General features: G+C 50.0%; 3 protein-coding genes across 13 annotated transcripts; 2 read left to right on the top strand and 1 right to left on the bottom strand.

Annotated features, from left to right (window-relative positions):
- Positions 1–339: 339 nt before the first annotated feature.
- On the top strand, positions 340–10,145 carry LOC144085430 (TSC22 domain family protein 2-like). Of its 3 annotated transcripts, none has more exons than XM_077614688.1 (5): positions 340–666; positions 1,531–2,787; positions 5,677–5,742; positions 8,186–8,237; positions 8,562–10,145. In XM_077614688.1, exons 2-5 carry the CDS (start codon positions 1,652–1,654, stop codon positions 8,961–8,963), a joined length of 1,656 nt encoding a protein of 551 aa, XP_077470814.1. In that variant the 5' UTR covers positions 340–666; positions 1,531–1,651; the 3' UTR covers positions 8,964–10,145. The 3 variants fall into 3 exon arrangements, with proteins under 3 accessions (XP_077470814.1, XP_077470813.1, XP_077470815.1); XM_077614687.1 differs by having other exon boundaries at positions 344–950; XM_077614689.1 differs by lacking the exon at positions 5,677–5,742 and having other exon boundaries at positions 351–950.
- Positions 10,146–10,266: 121 nt separating this feature from the next.
- Positions 10,267–12,934, bottom strand: LOC144085432 (UAP56-interacting factor-like). Of its 7 annotated transcripts, none has more exons than XM_077614697.1 (9): positions 12,625–12,934; positions 12,224–12,277; positions 12,090–12,158; positions 11,916–12,040; positions 11,722–11,828; positions 11,367–11,495; positions 11,116–11,190; positions 10,841–10,976; positions 10,267–10,725 (listed from the first exon to the last, which is right to left on the bottom strand). In XM_077614697.1, the coding sequence occupies exons 1-9, from the start codon at positions 12,680–12,682 to the stop codon at positions 10,630–10,632; spliced, it is 849 nt and encodes a 282-aa protein (XP_077470823.1). In that variant the 5' UTR covers positions 12,683–12,934; the 3' UTR covers positions 10,267–10,629. The 7 variants fall into 7 exon arrangements, with proteins under 7 accessions (XP_077470823.1, XP_077470824.1, XP_077470821.1 ...); XM_077614698.1 differs by having other exon boundaries at positions 11,916–12,031; positions 12,625–12,875; XM_077614695.1 differs by adding an exon at positions 11,308–11,366 and having other exon boundaries at positions 11,429–11,495; positions 12,090–12,224; positions 12,625–12,828.
- cpdp (CPD photolyase) lies at positions 12,895–18,017 on the top strand. 3 transcript variants are annotated; one of them, XM_077614693.1, is made up of 10 exons: positions 12,895–13,273; positions 13,342–13,676; positions 14,580–14,728; positions 14,812–14,955; positions 15,178–15,336; positions 15,428–15,626; positions 16,973–17,125; positions 17,199–17,320; positions 17,384–17,543; positions 17,718–18,017. In XM_077614693.1, exons 1-10 carry the CDS (start codon positions 13,251–13,253, stop codon positions 17,864–17,866), a joined length of 1,593 nt encoding a protein of 530 aa, XP_077470819.1. In that variant the 5' UTR covers positions 12,895–13,250; the 3' UTR covers positions 17,867–18,017. The 3 variants fall into 3 exon arrangements, with proteins under 3 accessions (XP_077470819.1, XP_077470817.1, XP_077470818.1); XM_077614691.1 differs by having other exon boundaries at positions 12,899–13,273; positions 14,812–14,994; XM_077614692.1 differs by having other exon boundaries at positions 12,901–13,273; positions 13,357–13,676; positions 14,812–14,994.
- Positions 18,018–18,963: the final 946 nt, after the last annotated feature.

The following is an 18,963-nucleotide window of genomic DNA, read 5'->3' as shown; positions in this document are numbered from 1 at the left end:
TGCAAGCAAATACATTTACATACTTTTCAACACTTGTGACAACCGTACTCCAGTAGTTGTAGTTAGCTTGAGTGACCAAAAAATACTCTTAACCCCGCGGAAAATCTTCATGCTATATTCTTAATAGTTTGGTTTGAGTTGACTATCGGTATCATTAGTACTGCCCTGGCAATTAATTCAGGGTGCTCCTCCCTGCCTCCTGCTCAAAATGAGCTAGGATAGGCTGCAGCCCTCCAACACTTGCAAGGATAGGCAAAACTAAAAATAATGTTAGTGTAGTCTTAATGTGGCTATGAACTTTAAACATTGTTTAACAAATATTTACAAGTATGCATCTAATTTACCCCAGCTTTGACGTTGAAAGTCGGTGGCCGAGCGACCAAATTCTAACCCTTTCAAAGCACACGCTCCGTTGACTATAAACTATGTTACCACGAATTTTGCTGACACAAAATGGCCGACAAGTGGAAATCATCTATCCATTTGGCTCACGGCACGCGTGGCGCATCTAGCACTACACAAAACGCGAGCTCTACAGCGCCCGCCGCACAAGTCTACCCAGCATGCACCGTGGCAGGAGACAACATATGAACATAGCCATCTTGTCAACGAGTCGGGGAGGTAACAGTGGGGCTCTCCGTGTCAAATTCTCCCAATTGTAAAACGGTGAGATTGTCAGACGTTTTTATCCCGAGTTCTTTCGAAGTTAGCCGTTTTTTTTATGATAAGCTAGCTAGGAAGCGAGTGGACGCTGCGCGCCAAGGAGCGCCACGGAGAAGATGTTTCCCCTACTTATTCCGACGTAAGGGGGAGTGTGCGGCAGGCAGACAGTTGGCGTGTGACTTGCTAGCCTTTTTGGGTTTTTTGGGGTTTTTTTTTTGCGACGGCTACGGGGCCCTCCTCGGCCCTTGAGTAGCTCCGGACGGCAGCCACCGGGTTTCAAGTAGCAGGTAAGCCGCCCTCAGACCCGGACACTTTAGGGTTGGGACCATATACCCTCATCCTGCTATATCGCGATATTCAGGCGCGTATTGACGGCAGTAGACGTCCAAATCATTTGAAGTGGGAGGGATAAAAGGCTGCTCAATCGGATTGGACGTCTACAAGTGACCATAAACTCATTTAAAGAGTTTTAATGTCGTTTTGTGACACTTTGGGGTATGACAATATATCGATGTGAGCATTTATTAAGCTAATGAGCTTTGTATTGACGGCATTAAACGTCCAAATCATTTGAGGTGTGCGGGTAGTAGCAGCGAATGATTGGATGTCTGCAAGTCGTTTAGAGGGTTATAAGGAGTCATTTTTAAACTTTGGGGATGTCACTACATAGACATGGTGATAAAACGCGATACTTACGCGGTATTTTATTGGCGCACTAGACGACCAAACCATTCTTGAAGTCTCACTGGACTATACAAGTCCTAGACTATACTATACGAGTTTTACCCAGAATCGAACTTTTAACAGATAGCTAGTCAAGTTTTATTATATAATTGTATATCATTTATAATCCATTCTGACCCCCAGAAAGGACGAGACCACCTCATGGATAGGACGTGAGTGGGCCCGCCCAGGCGTCGTCAGCCCTCCCTCCGTCGCTCGGGCGGGGAGGATACGGACGGCGCGGCCGAGGGATCGGCACGCCGCCATGTCCAAAATGCCGGCCAAGAAGAAGAGCTGTTTCCAGATCACCAGCGTGACTCAGGCCCAGGTGGCCGCCGTCGGGGCGGCCGACGACACGGAGAGCCTGGAGGACCCGGACGAGTCCCGCGCCGCCGAGGACGCCGCCGAGGAAATCCACCGCGAGTCGCGGGCCGAGCACGAGCCCGCGTCCGACGGGGGTTCGTCCGGAGAGCTGGCCGACGTGGCGGCGGCGGCGGTGGCGGCGGCAGAGCGCTCGCCTCACTTCTCCGTGCTCTCCGTCACTCCTTTGGGAGACTTCCGGAACGCGGCCGCCTCGCCCGTCGTCCCGCAGGCCGCGCCCCAAACGCCGGCGGCAAACGCGCCCCAAGCGGCGACCGCGCCCGGTTCGGGCCCTCCCGCCGCCACGCCGGCGACTTGCACCTCGCGTTTCCGGGTCATCAAACTGGACCACGGTACCGGAGAACCCTTCCGAAGAGGCCGTTGGATGTGCGCCGAATACTACGAGAAAGAGTCGGAGGGCGCCAACAGGACGGCCGTCGGCGCGGCGCCGGAGGGAGACGGCGGCTCGGCCGCGGAGACGCAATCCCCGGCGGACACGTCGGCGCGGCAGAACTCGGCGGCCCGCCAGCAAGTCCCGGGCCAGCCTCAGGGCGTCGGCAACGGATTACCTCACGTGTCCCCCGTCTCGCCTCCGTCGGCGCCGGTTCCCCGACTTCCCGCCGGACAGCAACCCGGTGGCCAGAACCAGAGCGAGTATTACCCACCGCCGACGGGGCGGGCCACCTCCCCCGCCCCCGTCCCTCAGACGACGGCGACCGGGAGCGTGGCCGCCTCCGTGATGGCGGGCGGATTTCCCCCCGGTCAGTACGCCGCTCAGCTCCAAAGCCAAGGCCTCCACCCGGCGCTCCCCGCCGTACAAAACGCGGTCGTGTCGCCTGCGGCGCCACGGCTTCAAACGGCCGCGGCGTCGACCGCTCACGGGCTCCCGACGGCCGGAATCGGACAGACGGAGGGAGGCGGCGTTGGGAAATCCGACGGGGCGGCGGCCAGGCCCCTCCTGCCCGAAAGCCTGCAGCTGGCCACGCCCACCGTCAACAGCCTGTTCGGAATCCACATACCCGTCGACGGGGACGAGGACAGGTAACGTTGTGGCTTTCATTTCTGCTCAATATTTTTGAACCTGCTAATGGTGGCTTGTTCTCACATCCGGCCGGCTCCAGATTGAAATGGTTTGGCTTGAATGGTTTGAACTCACCTCCAATGCTAACGTTAGCCCAAAATGTCAATGGCGCGTACAGTATTTTGGTGTTTGAATTTGACATAAAGCATTTCGAAAGAAGTGTTAAGAGGAAGGAAGCGTGTCAGATGTTTCTCACTCGGGCTTCCAAAAAAACACCAGTCACTTAATTTAAAAAAAAAAAAAAAAAACTACTGTTTGTTGTCATATTCTATATTTTAAATGGCAAGGCTAGCATCGAGCGATTCTATTTCACTGCCATCGATGGCGCTAGACGTCCGATCCAGTTTGGCCGCTGCAACTGGATCGCGACTTATAGTCCAGTGAGACTTGAAGATATATTTTTGTCTTTCATGGTCTATTCTTTGGCCACTGCGACTTGCAGGTCGCCCCACGATATGTTTTGGCGCGTTCTGGGGTGACTTTCCGTACATTTTGGAACGATAATGGTGCGTTTGTGTGACGAGGGCAGGGGTCCCTTTGCTCGCTGGCGCCCTATCGGACGCGGAGCAGCAGTCGCTATTGGGCTGATAAGAGCCGCGCTGGTTGGTGGGGTGTGTCCACATGTCCACATGTCACATACATGTCTTGGCGTCCTCGTTAGGCCCCTCTGACGTGACACGCTGGCTATACGTCCAAAGTTTCTTTGTCGGGGACGGACGGACGTTCGTCGGTGTTGGCCGTCGCGTGCCCTCCAGAGGGTTTTCATCGGGCGCTTTTTATCCCCCACATGATTAAAATGTGAACTCGCATTTGTTGCTTTTTGAATTGTTGACTTCTAATACATTTGAAATGTGTCACGTTTTAAAATGAATCCCATATTGGCTTGGCCAGTTGCAAATGTGTCCCCCGTTAACGCCACCCATGGCAATTTTTCTTCGGCGACACGTCGTCCAAAGCCGACTTTACGAGTTCCCTCCCCCGTCCGTCCGTCCGTCTTCATTCATTCATGTCAGGTGCTCCAAATAGAAACACTCGGCGATTATGGATAGAAAAAAAAAAGAGCCGATGACATTTCCCTCTGGATCTGGCCACCTCCGTTCCGTGAAAAGGAGCGCGAGAACCAAGATGGCGCCCGCATACTTGGAAGGTGATTCACTTTCCTTTAATCCTTTCCAGATGCTTTTAGCAAAGCGGGGAAGGTGTCAAGGAACAACGCGATGTGGGCTATTCCAAAAGTACATGCAACAATTGTAGGACTAGATGATTGATATTTTGGGGGGCGTCTGGACCAATACCACATTTCCACATTTAAAAAGAAAAGCAGAAAAGTACTGTAAACACACGCGACTATTGGACGGGATCCCATCTTGTCACCCTAGCTATGGTCCGAAAATATTGCAGAGAATCGGATCGGGGGATCGAAATCTGAGCAACAACCCCCACCAAAAAAAAAAAAAATCGGTGTCATTGGAAGCCTCTTGCGGATTACCTGCACTCCTTCAACAAGAGTTTGGCACTATTGTTTGTGATGTGAACACGAGGAAGTCATCCGACCCGGCTCCTTTTGCCGGCCTTCTCTAGGCGTTCGTCTCTGGGGGTTGGGGGGGTGGGGGTTTGGTTTAACCTTCCTTCCTGCCCGCCTGCGTTTCGGGGTCTGGGACACGCCGTCTGTTGCCCGCCAAGCCAAGGGGGAAGTTTTGTCAGAGCGTTTGGTGGCCAGCTGGCATAAGCCAGAACGGACGGACGGTGTGTGCTTGCTAGGTTTCTAGGAAATGGGCTCAAGGCACCCAAGGCACCGGCTGTAAATCAACTCCTTATTTCGGCGCCGAGTTTGTTTGGATTTTCTGCTTGTGGTCGGAGCCGTACTTTTCAAAAGTATGCTAATGTTTCTCTGGGCTGCTGGGTAAAAAAAGGGGGGGGGGCGTTGGGCTAGCGAATGGGACAGCGTGGGGATTTCCTTTCTCGTGTACATCCGTTACTGCAGGACATCGTGTTCTCCCAGCCAAATATTGGACCCTTCATTTTAGGGCTGGACGAAACAGTAGTTGTAATCATTGGGTTAAAAATAATAAGACTGATTGACCTCCGCTCCCTTTAAACGCAGCTCTCACATCAAGTAGAATGGAATGATCTCTTACCGATCCTGGTGATGAGCGCTTTTAAGATGGCGCTATCTTCAACAAGCGTCAGTCATATCATTGAACTGTTTTGCTGGAAGGGAAGGGAAGGGAAGGCTTGTGCCGTCAATGGAGGCCAATATTGGAATGTTGCTTTCTCTGTCTGGGGCTATTTTCCATTGTCTTGCATAGATGACTTCAATTTGTTGTCCAGTGGCGTTTGGAATTCCGTCGATGGAGCGAGTCGGTGACCATCCAACGTCGTCTGCCGTCCAAATAGGCGTGGCGGAAATGGTCGCGTCCGTGGCGAAATATTGGCGGAAAGTTTGACGTCATTCGCATTTGCAAAGAGCTCAAAATAATGATCACGTCAACAAATAGTATTACAAGGATTTGAGTTGCCTAATGCAAGATGGCTGACATGTGGATTTATAGATTTATAGCATCTTCATTCAATTGCTTGAGCATTTTTTGGGGAATATTTACTAACCATTTTGATGACTAAACAAAGAAAGTGCCCCTTGTAGGATAGCTATGATTTGACCATGGACTTGTGCAATAATTCACGCCACTAGGAGCTAGTTAGCTAGCTAGCTAGCTAGCGCTTGTGACATTTTTTCTTTTTCTTTTTAAATTTATTTGCGACTCGTCTTGTTTTCTGTCTTTGAACTGTCCTCATTTGTCTTTGTTTCCCCGCCCAACCCGTCCATCTCCTGAACGTGACCGACGCAGGAACCCCTCCAAGGCCTTCTACCAGGCCTTCCAGTCTGGCGCCAGATTAAAGGCCCACGCCGATAGGTACAGTACCGCGCTGGAATGGAATGGAGTGGCCGGCCGACTGGGCCTCGCTCTATGGAGCGTGTCCGTGTCCGTCGGTGTGCGTCCGTGTGCCTCGGTGTGCGCCAGCTCCAGCTTTGCCCGTGCCCGCGTGCCCACGTGCCCACGTGCCCGCATGCATGCATCGGCCGCTGGACTTGTCAACTTGTCCCTCCCTAAACGGACCACCTTTTGAGCACGTATTCACCTGGACCTTGTCCCCCAAATTCCCTGGCTCGGTCTCTGCCTTTCGTAGTGTTGTGCTGGTACTGCACCCCCCCCCCCCCCCCTCCCCCTCCTCCCGATTCCGACGAATCATTTCACGGCTAACAAATCGGGGGCTGATGTCACCGCCGAGTTTCAAAATGGTGGCGTCGCACTGACGAAGCGCTTGGACTTGGTCGTGAGTGTTTGGAAGTGATTTAGCTACGCCAGGGGTGGCCAAAGCGGTCCAAACCGGAGGGCCGCTTTGGGTGCAGGTTTTTGTTCCAGCACAGACACTTTGACCCGTGACATTGGTGCAAAAAACAAGAAGCACTTGACTGCCATCCACTGATTGCACTTGTAGGACACCAGATTGGCGAAAAGGTGTCGTCTTGATGGCTCGGAATGAAAAGCTGCACCCACTTTGGCCCACAGTGGAATGGTTTGGACATCCCTGAGCTACACCTTGCTTACTAACTACTGTTGTGATGTGTCCATTTGGCCCCCAGTAAAACTTGTCAGCGTTGCGAAAGCAGCTCCGCTGGGTGACGCGGTAAACGCGAGTCCGCTTTTAGAATTTGGCGTCAAGTTTCATTTCCCAGTAAGCGCCCCGCTCGCCCCTTTATAACCCCGTGGGTCATATGAGCACCCGCGTGGCACCAATCGATCGGATTCTTCTGGCTATTGTTATTTTGCCAGCTGCCGTTCCACCCCACGAAACCGGCGACCCCTCAATTTGGACTCCCAATTTGATTTTGTTGGACGCTCTCAAGCACGGAAAGTACTTAAAATAGCGCTACGGCGCGGTCATGTCACAACAAAAGACACCCGCCGGGGTACTTGATCTACTAAAAGTGTCGGAATAAGGAGCCAGTCATCTTGTAGCGATATTGGTGAATTACATTTGTCCTGATACGTACATCTATCCTTCATATATATGGCACATAAAGGTCGAAATGGTTGAAGGTCGACCGGACGGAGGAGAAATGTTGTTTTGTAAGCGATTTGACGGCGGCAGGCAGGCAGGCAGGCAGGCAGGCGTTTCCTTTTGCCACGGCCCGGCGACTCACAGTGCCCGCGTTGTTTTGAACGCCGGGCGCTCAATCGAAGCCTTTGTCGGCCCCACGTGAAATCCGGGGCCTAAAGCGGATCACGTGGCCCGGGAGACGCCGCCTCACTGCCGGCCGGGCGGGCGGGCTCTTTGTGACGCCGCAGAACCAGGCCAGTCTTATTGTGGTATGCTCTGGTTGGAGCCCTATTCAATGGATTTTCCATTTTTATTGCGTGTTCGTCCGGCATCAAGAGCTTCTTGTGAATTCACCAAGGAACTTATCACGAATGACATCCAGATGTTATGGGAAAGGAAAGGAAAGGCAAGGCGGTCAAATTGGGCGGAAGCGCCCACTTCCCAATTTGACGCGAGGGGCCTTGCACTTGAGCTCTCTGGCCAGTAGAGGGCAATCTCTGATTGATACAGTCTTTCAATGTGAGCCCACTACTTTGCTACTGAAAATATCCAACAAAAAAGTCATGTAAGTGACCGAATCGATCAAAAAAGACAACACTGCGATTGTTTTATGACTTTTCATTTTAAATCATGTCGTGATCTTTTTGTCATGTGACACGCGCTCCTTCTTTAGGGCACTCGGCCATCTTGGCTTGGCCGTCGCGTCACACTATCCCAGCTAAATGATTGAGCCGGGCGTTGTCATTTAACGGCGTGGCCAAGCGCATGGTTTCTGATGCTCCCCCATAGGGAGGACTGTGGCCTGTTTAAGAGGCAGTCCGTGGCCTTCTGTGGGGAAACCACCAAGCGGCTCTGGCCTCAAAAAAAACAAGTTGGCCAGGGGGCGGCGGCGGCGGCCTCCTCCCACTCGCGGCTTCGTATTTCTTAGCCCGTTCTAAATGCGGCGCCGCTTAAATAGCCCCCGTCCGGTGCCGCGCCCCCCTTTCCCCAACCCGCGGCGGACGGCAGGCGACCGACCGACCGACCGATCAGCCGGCCGGCCCACCCAGCGAGCATGCCGTGTAGGTTTTCCTACGAGGTCCCGTGCCGTCCGGCCGGCCCGTCGGCCAGGTAAAGCGGCGCCCGTCGCAAAAAGCTTTGAATGCTTTTGTCCGCCGCGGTTCTGGACGGAAACGACGGTGTCTTTGTTCTCCGTGAATATTTGTCCGTCGACGTTGACGTCACTGTCTTTGTTTGTTTGTTTCTCTCTTCCAGTGCCTCTGGAGCCAATATTGTTGCCATTGATAATAAAATCGAACAGGCCATGGTGAGTACTTGCTTTCTAACTCATCATTTATGCAGGGGGGGGGGGGGGGGTCAAGCCCGCGGGGAGGGGTCAACCCCAATATGGATATGCCACTATATGACATACCATTTGGGGTTACCCTTCGCAATAGATAAATATTCCAATTCACATGGTGCTAATAATGAACCACGGCCGCAATGGGACATTTGAAATGGAACTGGAGACGACTTTTGCGAACCCGTTCTCGTGAGCGGCGTTCCGCTGGATCGAAATGGTTAGCGGATGGCGATTGTCGCCGCCCCCGAGCATTTGAAAATGTCTTTTTTCTTCTTCTGATGCCACCAGGACCTGGTGAAAAGCCATTTGATGTACGCCGTGCGCGAGGAGGTGGAGGTCTTGAAGGAGCATATCAAAGAGCTTTTTGAGAGGAACTCTGTGCTGGAGCGCGAGAACGCCGTCTTGAAGTCTCTGGCCAACAGCGAGCAGCTCTCGCAGCTTCCCGCCGGCCCCCCTAACCCTCAAACGCCAGCCCAACAACAACAACAACAACAACAACCACCACCACCTCCGCAGCAGCAGCAGCCGCCGCCGCCGCCGTCGACTCAAACGCCAGGCCAACAGCAGCCTCCGCCAGCCCAACCACCGCCGCCGTCGCAACCCCTGCCACCGCCCCCGCAGGCCCCGCCCCCGCAGACTCCCCCTCAGCCCGACGACAGCCAACAGCAAGCCAACGTCACCTCGGTTTAAAAGAAAAGCAGCCGGCGATGAGCGACTAGCGAGGACACGATAGGTTAGCCCGCCGCGAATGAAGGCGGGACGTACGGACGGAGGGGTCCCGGCGTCCCGCGGCCACGCCATCCTACGTTGATAAAATCTCAACAACGGGGGCAAAAGATGGACGCGAACTCGAGAAAAGTTGGACCAAACGTTTTGGCCACCAACTCGAGCACAAAATAAACGCAGTGTTAATGCAATCATCCGAGCGCGGGGGTGCCGTGACCCCTTTGGATAAAGGGAGGGAGGGAGAGAGGGGGCGTCACCTGGCGTTAAGGGAGAGCGGGATTATTTTTCTAAAGAGAGCTGACCTTACTTGCCTTTTATTTATTACATTTCTAGCGGCCTCTATTTTCACCAATCAATCAATCGTCCAATGAAACGGCGGCGCCCTCGGACGGATTTCTTTCACCTACGCCGAAGTTCACATTGGACGTACGTAAGCGCCGAAATCCTCCACCGATGAAAAGACTACCGTAGTCCAAAAATTCTGTTGAAAATGAGAAGAAACATTCAAAACAAAGCCCACGCATCCATTTCTAAAATAAAAACACATGGAATTTTGCCCCCAAAGATTTTCTGGCATTTTTTAGAATATATTTTCAAATAGTATTTTTTCATTTTCTGCTTCGAAACTTTCCCTCGAAGCAAAGCGCCGCGACAAAAACATTATTTCCAATCCGGAGTTGTATTTTCTTTTCAAATATATTCCATGGATAGATGTCGTTACATGTAAAATGGCCCCATTTTAGAGGAGCGCCGTTTTGCCGTTTTTGGGGTTCCCGTCGGCCGACTCCACTCTTTCGGTGCCAATGACCGCCATAGACGTCCCGTCTTGTCGATTGGCAGGAGTCTGTCACTCGTCCACTTCCCGTCCATTTCAGCCAATGACGTTCTAGTTCTAGTCTGCTAATATTAGACTTGATTTCTCCGAGTATCACGACACGGGATGAAATGTTGTCAAGCCGGACGGCGGCGGAACGGGACGTGGGCGGCGCCCCAAATTCAAGTCTGGACGGACTCGGTCCCACAAAAAGAAATCGAGTGAGCCGAGATGTTTTCTTCATTCAAATGCTGTTACAATTTCATATGCCGATAGTTTTGTTACATTGCAAATTTTGTGGTATTTAAATAAAAGCAATATTCAAACGGAGCGTGGTTTTGTGCCGGAGAGCCGTCTTCCACGTCCCCCCTTTTGCGTGCGTTCCGATTGGACGTCTAGTGCTGTCCATGGCACCCAATCGGTCCTCTAGCAAAAGTATAAATATGCAGGTAATAGTAAGTGAACTATTTTTATTTTTTTTTCAATTGTAAATTAAAAAAACTCATCTCACAGTGGAAATGGACTTATTTGAAAACGCGACAAATTGGTGACAAATTATCATTAAAAAGAACTTGTAAGAAGAACTTTTAAGGTTTTCAGGTGTAGCATGTTGTCACTCAATGGCTCAATCGCTATGCTGACAAAAGGACGTCCTGGCAGAAGAAATGGGGTTTAATTCAAATGAGAAAGTTAGAAAATGATTTTTTTTACAAGCAGCTTGACGCCGCCCAGGGTACGGCCGTTATAAAAACATTTTTTTTAAAAAAGTCGGCCAATGTCCGTCCACATCGACTTGGCCAGGAAAAGACTCCTGGCTCAGTCCACCAGCACCAATCTGCCGCCTTGACTTCTTGGAGCGCGTCGGGCCTTCAGAATGCCGAATCTCTCGTTCAAGCTCAGTGACGTTTGCTTCTAGAAAAAAAAATAAAGGCGGACGTTTCAACCTCAAATGCCTGAATGTCCAACTCGCCTCATTTTGGCCCAAAAACAAGCAAATGTTAAAACGAGACTAGAAAAGGGCTCCTACTTTTGGGCTTATCGCTTTTCCAACACGCTTGATCTGAAATCGGAGGGGCACTCCTTTGGGCCGCCGTGTCTTCTCCGCCGGCTCCTCCCGGGTCACTTGGGGCGTGGGGGGGTGCAGAGTCCAAGCCCGAGGAGGTCTACGCACACAAAGCGCCGTTTCAACACGGCCTTTAAAAAGGTACCATTCTTCCAATCAAATGAACAATTGGCAAAGGCAACTCATCCTTTGTATCTAGTATAGCATGCATACGTATTTCTGTGGTTTGGGGGTCTTACTCGGGTTGAGTCATGGCGGCGGGGTTGTCTATGGAGACGGTGAGCAGTCCAGTGTTATTCGTCCAAGTGCGCCATCTGGCGGATAAGAGCGAATTAAGTCCAACGGAATCCTAGCCCAATCAAAAAGAAACTTTTTGGGGGGGGGCGGGGGATGTCCAATCAAATGGATCGGAAATCCACTAACGGACTCACGGACGGGTTCCAACGGGAAGCGCGCGAGGAGGATTTGGTTTCCGCACCAGCGCTTGCACCTGAATTGAAGCAAGAGCCAGTCAGCCGCTGGGATTGGCTGCTCGCTTAGAACGCTGGCTACCTTGAGTCCTCGCCGACGAAGGAACGTGGCTTGGCGAGCGTCCGTGTGACGCGCAGGAGGAAGACGTCTTCAACAAAACAACACACGCACACACACACACACCAGAATACAAATTTCATTGGGTGCTGTGACCTTTGACCTCACGACCCCACTTTTGAATCGCTACCTACAGAAAAATTCAAATTGGCCTCGACCTCAAGACAAATCATCAACACACGGAAGCCAATACATAACGTCGAGGGTTTGCCATCCAAATAGAGTTACGGCACGGCACGGGGCGACGCTTTTCTCACCGCCGTTGCCGTGGAAACGGGCTTTTGACGGCCCTTCCCGTCTTCGGGACTTCGGGAGCGTTTCTGCCGAGTGGACGGCGTCCAAGGAAGGCCTGGGGCCCGCCTTTCTGAAGAAGAAAAAAAAACGACAAAAAATCAAAACGACAAATCCGGTCTGTCTGAGAAGATCGCGGTCACGTGACGTGGAAAGTCACCCGAGCGGCTCGTCTGACGAGATTCTTCGGGGCCGCCGGACCGGCGCCGGCGCCGCCGAGGCCCCGGCCTCGCCGCGTTCTCAATTTAGCCGCTCCGCCCCCTCGGAACACGCCGCCTGGAACGCCTGGAGGTCAGGTGTCAAGAAGGCAAGGCGAAGGACAAACGGGGCCTACTTTTTGTGTTTCCGGACCGGCTTTTCATGTTTCCCCGAGTTGTCGAAGGTGTCCTTTGCGGGCGGCTCGCCGGATCGGTCTTGGCTGGCTTCCTCTTCCAATGTTGCTCTTTCCTTTTCAAGCGAATGATGTCGTCTGTCCAAAATCCAAGTGGTGAGCCCTAATACGGTGCCGTTTCCGACACGAGACTTGCGATACAATTAGAAATCATTCTCTTCGTAGTGTCACGTATTTAAAAAAAAAACTGCATCAATACAAAAATGCGTAAAAAATTGAAACTGGTGAAAAGAAAATGACAATAGGGTTGTATAATAAGTAGGGAGACAATGTATCGCGATTTATCACCATTTCGACAAGACACAATGGAGGCAATCAGACAGTCTGCCTATGTAGATTTTCTGCAAATGGACGTCATTTACGCATGGACTGGTGACCATTTTTTCATTGAAAAAAAGATCATGCAAGCCACCACTTTTTACTGACAGCGCCATTCTCAGGCCATTTTTAGACTCGAGCTTCATGCCGAGGACCTTACCGAGTGACATGTCCATTTTGTCGCGAAGCGGCGTTGTTTTCAAATGACGTTTATTCATCCCTGTGGACGGCACCCAGAACCCAATGCGGCCGACACAAAACAAACAAACAACGGCGTGACGTCGGATTGCGCTCAATGCTTCCAGCTAAATTGTCGTCCTGAACCGAGAAACGCCCCTCTCCGCGTGTAACAGCCACTGCGCACGCGCGTGCCACTCTATGGGCGCGACAAGCCGAAAGTGGGTGTGCCTTGTCGATGGCCGCGTCCCATTTAGTTGATCCTAAGAGCGCAGACAAAAAAAAACTAGCTTGCTAAACAGCTAGTCAGACGAACAGAATGTTACAGAGAAATATATATATTTTTAAAAAACGTATACCGATGCTTTGCGTTTAACGGAAGCAGAGTAATAGAATCGAGCCAGCCAAATAGAACGCGGCCCACTGATAGAATTGAGCCAAATAGAACGCGGCCCACTGTTGTTACACAATCCTGACGTCATTGCTCTTGTAATTGCTTGTGTAAACTCACGTGCGGCGTTTTCGTGTACAGTACAGTCAGCTAACGACGTTCATTTTTTCTTAATTTGTAGCGGCGGGCTTTTATTTTCTCCTTCACTCTCACCGTTTATGAGACCTTGTCTTACCAACAGGTAAGTCGCGCTACGCTTTTGAGTAAACTTGTATTCGCCTTTTAGCCCTGTTGCCTTTTCTCATTCAGGTGGAATTTTCACAGGGCCTTTTTCTCTTTGCTCACCGAGTCACTCGCCTCAATGTCCGACAAAAAGCGCAAAGCACCCTCTGCTGCCGTCGAAGTAGGTGCCAAACGACGAAAAGGGGCTTCTTCCCTCGTGGAGAAGAAGGAGAAGAAGAAGGAGGAGGAGAAGGAGATGAAGGAAGCGGGATGGCTGCAGGACCTGGTCCAGGAGCAAAGGCGCCAAAACCAGGACGTGAAAGTCAACGAGAAACGCCTTCGTTTTATTTCCGACGTACGAGAGACCAAGGAGGACTCCGCGGGGGTGCTCTATTGGATGCTCAGGGACGTGAGAGTGCAAGGTGAGCGAGCCACTGACGTCACAATGACCTTTCTCCTGACGTCACTTCACAGGCTGACTGTTAGGTTTAGCATTATTATATACCTAAGGATTTTTCCAACACTGACATTGACGGCCACAGACTTCCAGCCCACTGCAATACAGGAAAAATAGTATGAATGGTGAAAATGTCAAAATCAAGGCTAAAAATGAGAGAAAAATGTCAAAATCGAGGCTAAAAATGAGAGAAAAATGTCAAAATCGAGGCTAAAAATGAGAGAAAAACGTCAAAATCGAGGCTAAAAATGAGAGAAAAATGTCAAAATCGAGGCTAAAAATGAGAGAAAAATGTCAAAATCGAGGCTAAAAATGAGAGAAAAATGTCAAAAAAATAAGTATTAGAAAACTAATGAAAATGTTTCAAACACGCTATTTGAAAAACTAAAGCAGAATGGATGAACTTACCGCCTTATGTTTTTGTATTTTTCTAGGTAGACAATTTGAAAGTTTCAAGGTTTTGTTTACAAAAAGAACCCTTAAAAACACAGTAATAATACTTTGAGCTGTGTGGCTCACTATATAGTATTTTACTAGACCTGTTTTTTCCTTCTCTGTACAATAGAACATATACCAGTTTTAAGTAAGCCCCCTTTTAATCTCATCTCATTTTCTGCACCGCTTTATCCTCATTAGGGTCGCGGGGGGTGCTGGAGCCAATCCCACTTGTTTCCATTTGAACGTTTATATACTGTTTAATTTTTAGTGTCAGATTTTTAACTTCAGATCTTTTAGTTTTATTTTCCTTTGGCCTTTTCGACATTATTTTAGGATCAATTTGATGTACTCAAGCATTGCAGCGTATGCGACAAACTCGCCTCATCGATAAACGAGTTGAAACAGACTATTTTTTTCTCTTTTTTTTTAGATAACTGGGCCTTTGTGCACGCGCAGCAGCTGGCACTGGAGAAAAATCTTCCCCTCCACGTCTGTTTCTGCCTCTTTGCGCCCAAATCCCAGCTGTCCACGCGCAGGCATTACGGCTTCTTGCTGAAAGGGCTGGAAGAAGTGGAAAAGGTGGAAAAGGCCCAAGCCGAGGTTCTCCTCCGACCTCCGACTCCGACCTCCGCGCTTGACTTTGCCTGCCGCTCTTCCCTCAGGAATGCGCATCTCTGGACGTCCCCTTCCATTTGCTGCGCGCTCCGGCGGGCCAAGCGCTTCCCGCTTTTGTGTCGGAGCGCCGCTTCGGGGCGCTGGTGACGGATTTCTCACCTCTGCGGGAACCTCTCCAGTGGTTGGACCAGGTGAAGAAGGCTCTTCCGCAGGATGTTCCGCTCTTTCAGGTAATTTTCATTGGAATGATGGGAAAAACATTGTTTTTGGCACAGTTGTGGTTGATAGAGGGGAAATGGAAAGAGAGCCCCCTGGTGGCCTGAGGGATGGAGGGGAAAAAACGAATTTCATAAGCTCCTCAAAATGATGAACTTGCTCAGGAATTGTCCTGTTTCTTTTTGTTTTTTGGACAGGTGGACGCCCACAATATCGTTCCGTGCTGGGTGGCCTCTCCTAAACTGGAATACGCCGCCAGGACAATCCGTGGGAAAATCACCAAGCTGTTGCCCGACTTTCTGACCGAATTTCCCGCGGTGGAGAAGCACCCGTACGCGGCGAAGAAAACTTTCAAAGTGAGCCAACGTTTATTCTCGTGGACGTTACTCGTTTGGCTCTCGCCGTGGGTCGAGCGTGGCCATTTTCTTCTTTTTTTTTTCCGGGCAGCCGGTGGACTGGGCCAAAACGTTGTCCTCCCTGCCGTTGGACGACAGCGTGGGCGAGACGGAGTGGGCCCGGCCGGGCCCGGCCTCGGGGACGGCCGTGTTGGAGTCCTTCGTGGAGCGTCGGCTCAAAAGCTTCGCCACTCAGCGTAACGATCCCAACGCCGCCGCGCTCAGCCAACTCTCCCCGTGGATCCGCTTCGGTGAGTCCGAGGGAGACTTTTTAGGGGGGCTTTGCTCAAATCCAAATGCTCGTATGCCCGGGTTACGACGTGGCCAAACGAAAGGCATTGAATATTTAAGTTAAGCACATTAGAGACCACGTCTGCCTCTACAAATTATGTCAATGTGACTTCTAAAATGTTGAAATCTAGACTGTGACTGCCCAAGGACACTGGAAAAGTACATAAGTAAATATTAAGATTTGGGTTTGGTTTATGGAAAATGATAACTATTTTGAGTAACTACATTTTGACAAATTCAACGACAGACAACACAATTACAAACTCCAGTATAACGCGTGTGCGGTCGATTGGTCGCCATCTTTTGGTCACCGGTCTTTTGGTCGCCTCGACCGCGACAACGTGCGACCAAAAGACCAACGACCAAAAGAGCGGCGACAAAAGAAGGTAAAACAAGACGGTCTACGCATGAATAAAAGCCAACAATGGCCATGAGCAGTTTCACTGAGCCGACGTGTGAGTGTAGTATAAGAGTTTGTATTTACATGCATTGTCCCTTTAAGAAGCGACGTCAGTCAGGGTCAAGAACAAGTTCTCCAACAAAAAACAATAAAAGTCCGGGAAATTTGGAGCTTTTCTTTAGCCTAATAATGACTAGGGCATTAAGTATGACTAAATAGTCATTGGCAGTTTGTATTTAGGGAATTTGAGCAACCATTTAAATGGTAATTATCACTTACCTTCCGGGCGACCAATCGACCGTGTACCGTATAACGAACCTCCTGTTGTCACTGTAGTAAAATTCTAAGAATATTAGAACAATTGCATTTTTTTTAAAACTGCAACATTGCCAAAATATCCTTCAATGTCAATATGATGATCTTATCTATGGTCAAACAGGAGGGAAGTAAAGAATAGGAGCTCGAATAGCAACGAACAAAGTCGTGCTTTCGGGGCCATTTGAGCACAGCTTGAAGTTTCCCCACCGAGCTTTAAGTGCTCTTGCAACTGCGCGCAAATGGATGGCGGCCTCCTTCCCCGCGGCCGACCACTTGGCGCGCCGCGGGTTAGCCGGGTGTCACGTTGCTCTTTTATGGACTCCCCGGCCATCCGGCGGCGCGCCGCGAGTGCCGCACTTTTCCGCCGTGGTGCTCCGACCGTCACGTCACGTCACCCCTGTTACGCGCACTCCTAGCAAATGGCACTTTTGGCCTTATAAAAGAGGATTTTGTCAGTGTTTGATTTGGCGCCGTGCTCCAAAATGCTATTTTATTTCGGGACGCCTGAAATACGTCGGCCTTTACGTAGGCCGTTCTTTCCGATGGGTATCGGATGATTGGATTCTTTTGGATTTTCCTCCCCGTCAGGACACCTGTCTGCCCAGCGCGTGGCGCTGCAAGTCCAACGCCACCGGAAGAACGCCAGCGAGTCGTTGGCGCCCTTCATGGAGGAGCTGGTGGTGCGGCGGGAGTTGACGGACAACTTTTGCTTCTACAACCCCCATTACGACAGCCTCCAAGGTATCTTTTCCCTTTTGGCGCCCCCGTAAAATTCACCCGTGCGAACGAGCGGCTCGCTGGCTTTTGCCGTCAGGCGCTTCGGAATGGGCCCAAAAGACCTTGCGGGATCACGCCGAGGACGAGAGGCCTTACCTGTACAGCCGAGAGCAACTGGAGAAAGCCCGCACGCACGACAAGCTGTGGAACGCCGCTCAGGTGGGACACGGGAGATTTTCTTGCGTTTGAGTTGGATCGATTTCATTTTTCTTTGCCCGTCAGTACCAAATGGTGTCCGAGGGCAAGATGCACGGCTTCCTGCGCATGTACTGGGCCAAAAAGATCCTGGAGTGGACTGCTTCGCCGGAGGAGGCGCTCTCCATCGCCCTCTACCTCAACGATCGCTACGAGTTGGACGGTCAGGACCCCAACGGATTTGTGGGTGAGTTTTTTTTTCAAACTGGATATTTATGCGTACGCTTGCTGAAATCCAAATTGGACGGATGTCTGCTTCAAATCTAAAGTTCTTTGTGTCACTTTTTTAAAAATCAAGTTCAGCCCTTACAGGGCAAGTGTCTATTTTTGGTCATTTCCCCCCCAAAATGTTGTCCTTTAGGTTGCATGTGGTCCATTTGCGGCGTCCACGACCAGGGCTGGGCGGAGAGAGCGGTTTTCGGCAAGATCCGCTACATGAACTACAACGGATGCCGCCGCAAGTTTGACGTGGCCAAGTTTGAGGATAAATACGCTCCCAAAAATCTGTGAGGCTTCCAAAACAAGCGGCATCTTCTACTTTATTGCTTGGTTTTTACGCAACATTTGGGCTATGCCGCCGCCCCTTGTCAAATGCAGGTCAAAATTATGGATGCTCTTGTTTTGTACTCATGTTGTCAATACAATAACAATGTGGATGGACCATGTGACCTTTTTTTCATCTTATCAAGGACCGACTGACTGGCTGCCAGCCTCCCACTTCAAACGGATTAGACATCTACTAGCGATAAACTCATTTTAATTTCCTTTTTAAGAGCCACGCGATTGGGCGTTTGTGGCACTTAATTAGTGAAGGCTTTTAAAAGTGATCTAATAGGCTTCTTATTTTTCCCCCAACAAAGTAGTAAAGATTTATATAACATGGTGAAAGTTGCATCATATCTTTTAGAAGCAACGTGATCCATGAAATCTTAATTAATAGACTTATCAAGCAAGCCAAAGGCTAATATTTCCCAAAAATCTTGTGTAGACTAAATCTACTCTGGGCTCTTTTTGCCATGTCAAAATGTGCTCCTGTGTTGTTTTTGCACTAATTAGGAAAGGGTCTGGCAAGGTTCAGCCTTTGTAAAAAGAATTCAAGTATGAAAAATGGCCTTACAACGTAATTACATATCAAAATAAGACTTTTATAACTGGAAAATGCGCATATGTAGAGACCTTCCCTTTCCAAAGCTCATTAAGGAGGAATAAATCATCTGTTTCCCCCCACAATTGTTTAGAACAGACTCGGGTTGGTTTGCGGGCCGCTTTAACGTCAACTTGATTTCACGTGGGCCGGACCATTTTAAATATAATATTTAGATTTTTTTTAAATAAATGGATTAAAAGCCCTGAATATTCAGTTTTTATAGATCTAAAACAATGTTTATTTTAGCTTTTTTTAAATATATTTTTAGATTTTACTAAATGATTTTTGAACTAAAAACAGGAAAAAAATGATTAAAAAATTACAATTATTGATTTAAAAGGGGGAAAATCAGGAAATTTAATATACATCTATACTCTTCATTTTAATTTGATCCTAAAACAGAAAGTCGGCACTCATGATTTACTTTCCCGGGCCACACAAAATGATGCGGTGGGCCAGA

This window comes from Stigmatopora argus, chromosome 12 (assembly GCF_051989625.1).
Source record: "Stigmatopora argus isolate UIUO_Sarg chromosome 12, RoL_Sarg_1.0, whole genome shotgun sequence".
In the NCBI taxonomy this organism is placed as follows: Eukaryota; Metazoa; Chordata; class Actinopteri; order Syngnathiformes; family Syngnathidae; genus Stigmatopora; species Stigmatopora argus.
The sequence above is the reverse complement of the archived record's forward strand: the minus strand, read 5'-3'. Positions and strand labels throughout refer to the sequence as shown.

Excerpts from the sequence above, each read along its gene's own strand:
- LOC144085430 (XM_077614688.1), top strand. The coding sequence starts at position 1,652 with ATGTCCAAAATGCCGGCCAAGAAGAAGAGCTGTTTCCAGATCACCAGC. Across the intron at positions 2,788-5,676 it reads GTCGACGGGGACGAGGACAG|GAACCCCTCCAAGGCCTTCT; the intron begins GTAACGTTGTGG and ends TGACCGACGCAG. Across the intron at positions 5,743-8,185 it reads TTAAAGGCCCACGCCGATAG|TGCCTCTGGAGCCAATATTG; the intron begins GTACAGTACCGC and ends TCTCTCTTCCAG.
- LOC144085432 (XM_077614694.1), bottom strand. The coding sequence starts at position 12,682 with ATGAATAAACGTCATTTGAAAACAACGCCGCTTCGCGACAAAATGGAC. Across the intron at positions 11,829-11,915 it reads TCGTCAGACGAGCCGCTCGG|AAAGGCGGGCCCCAGGCCTT; the intron begins GTGACTTTCCAC and ends TTTCTTCTTCAG. Across the intron at positions 10,977-11,115 it reads GCCGCCATGACTCAACCCGA|ACCTCCTCGGGCTTGGACTC; the intron begins GTAAGACCCCCA and ends TTGTGTGCGTAG.
- cpdp (XM_077614691.1), top strand. The coding sequence starts at position 13,251 with ATGAGACCTTGTCTTACCAACAG. Across the intron at positions 14,729-14,811 it reads GGCTGGAAGAAGTGGAAAAG|GAATGCGCATCTCTGGACGT; the intron begins GTGGAAAAGGCC and ends CTCTTCCCTCAG. Across the intron at positions 15,337-15,427 it reads CGGCGAAGAAAACTTTCAAA|CCGGTGGACTGGGCCAAAAC; the intron begins GTGAGCCAACGT and ends TTTTCCGGGCAG.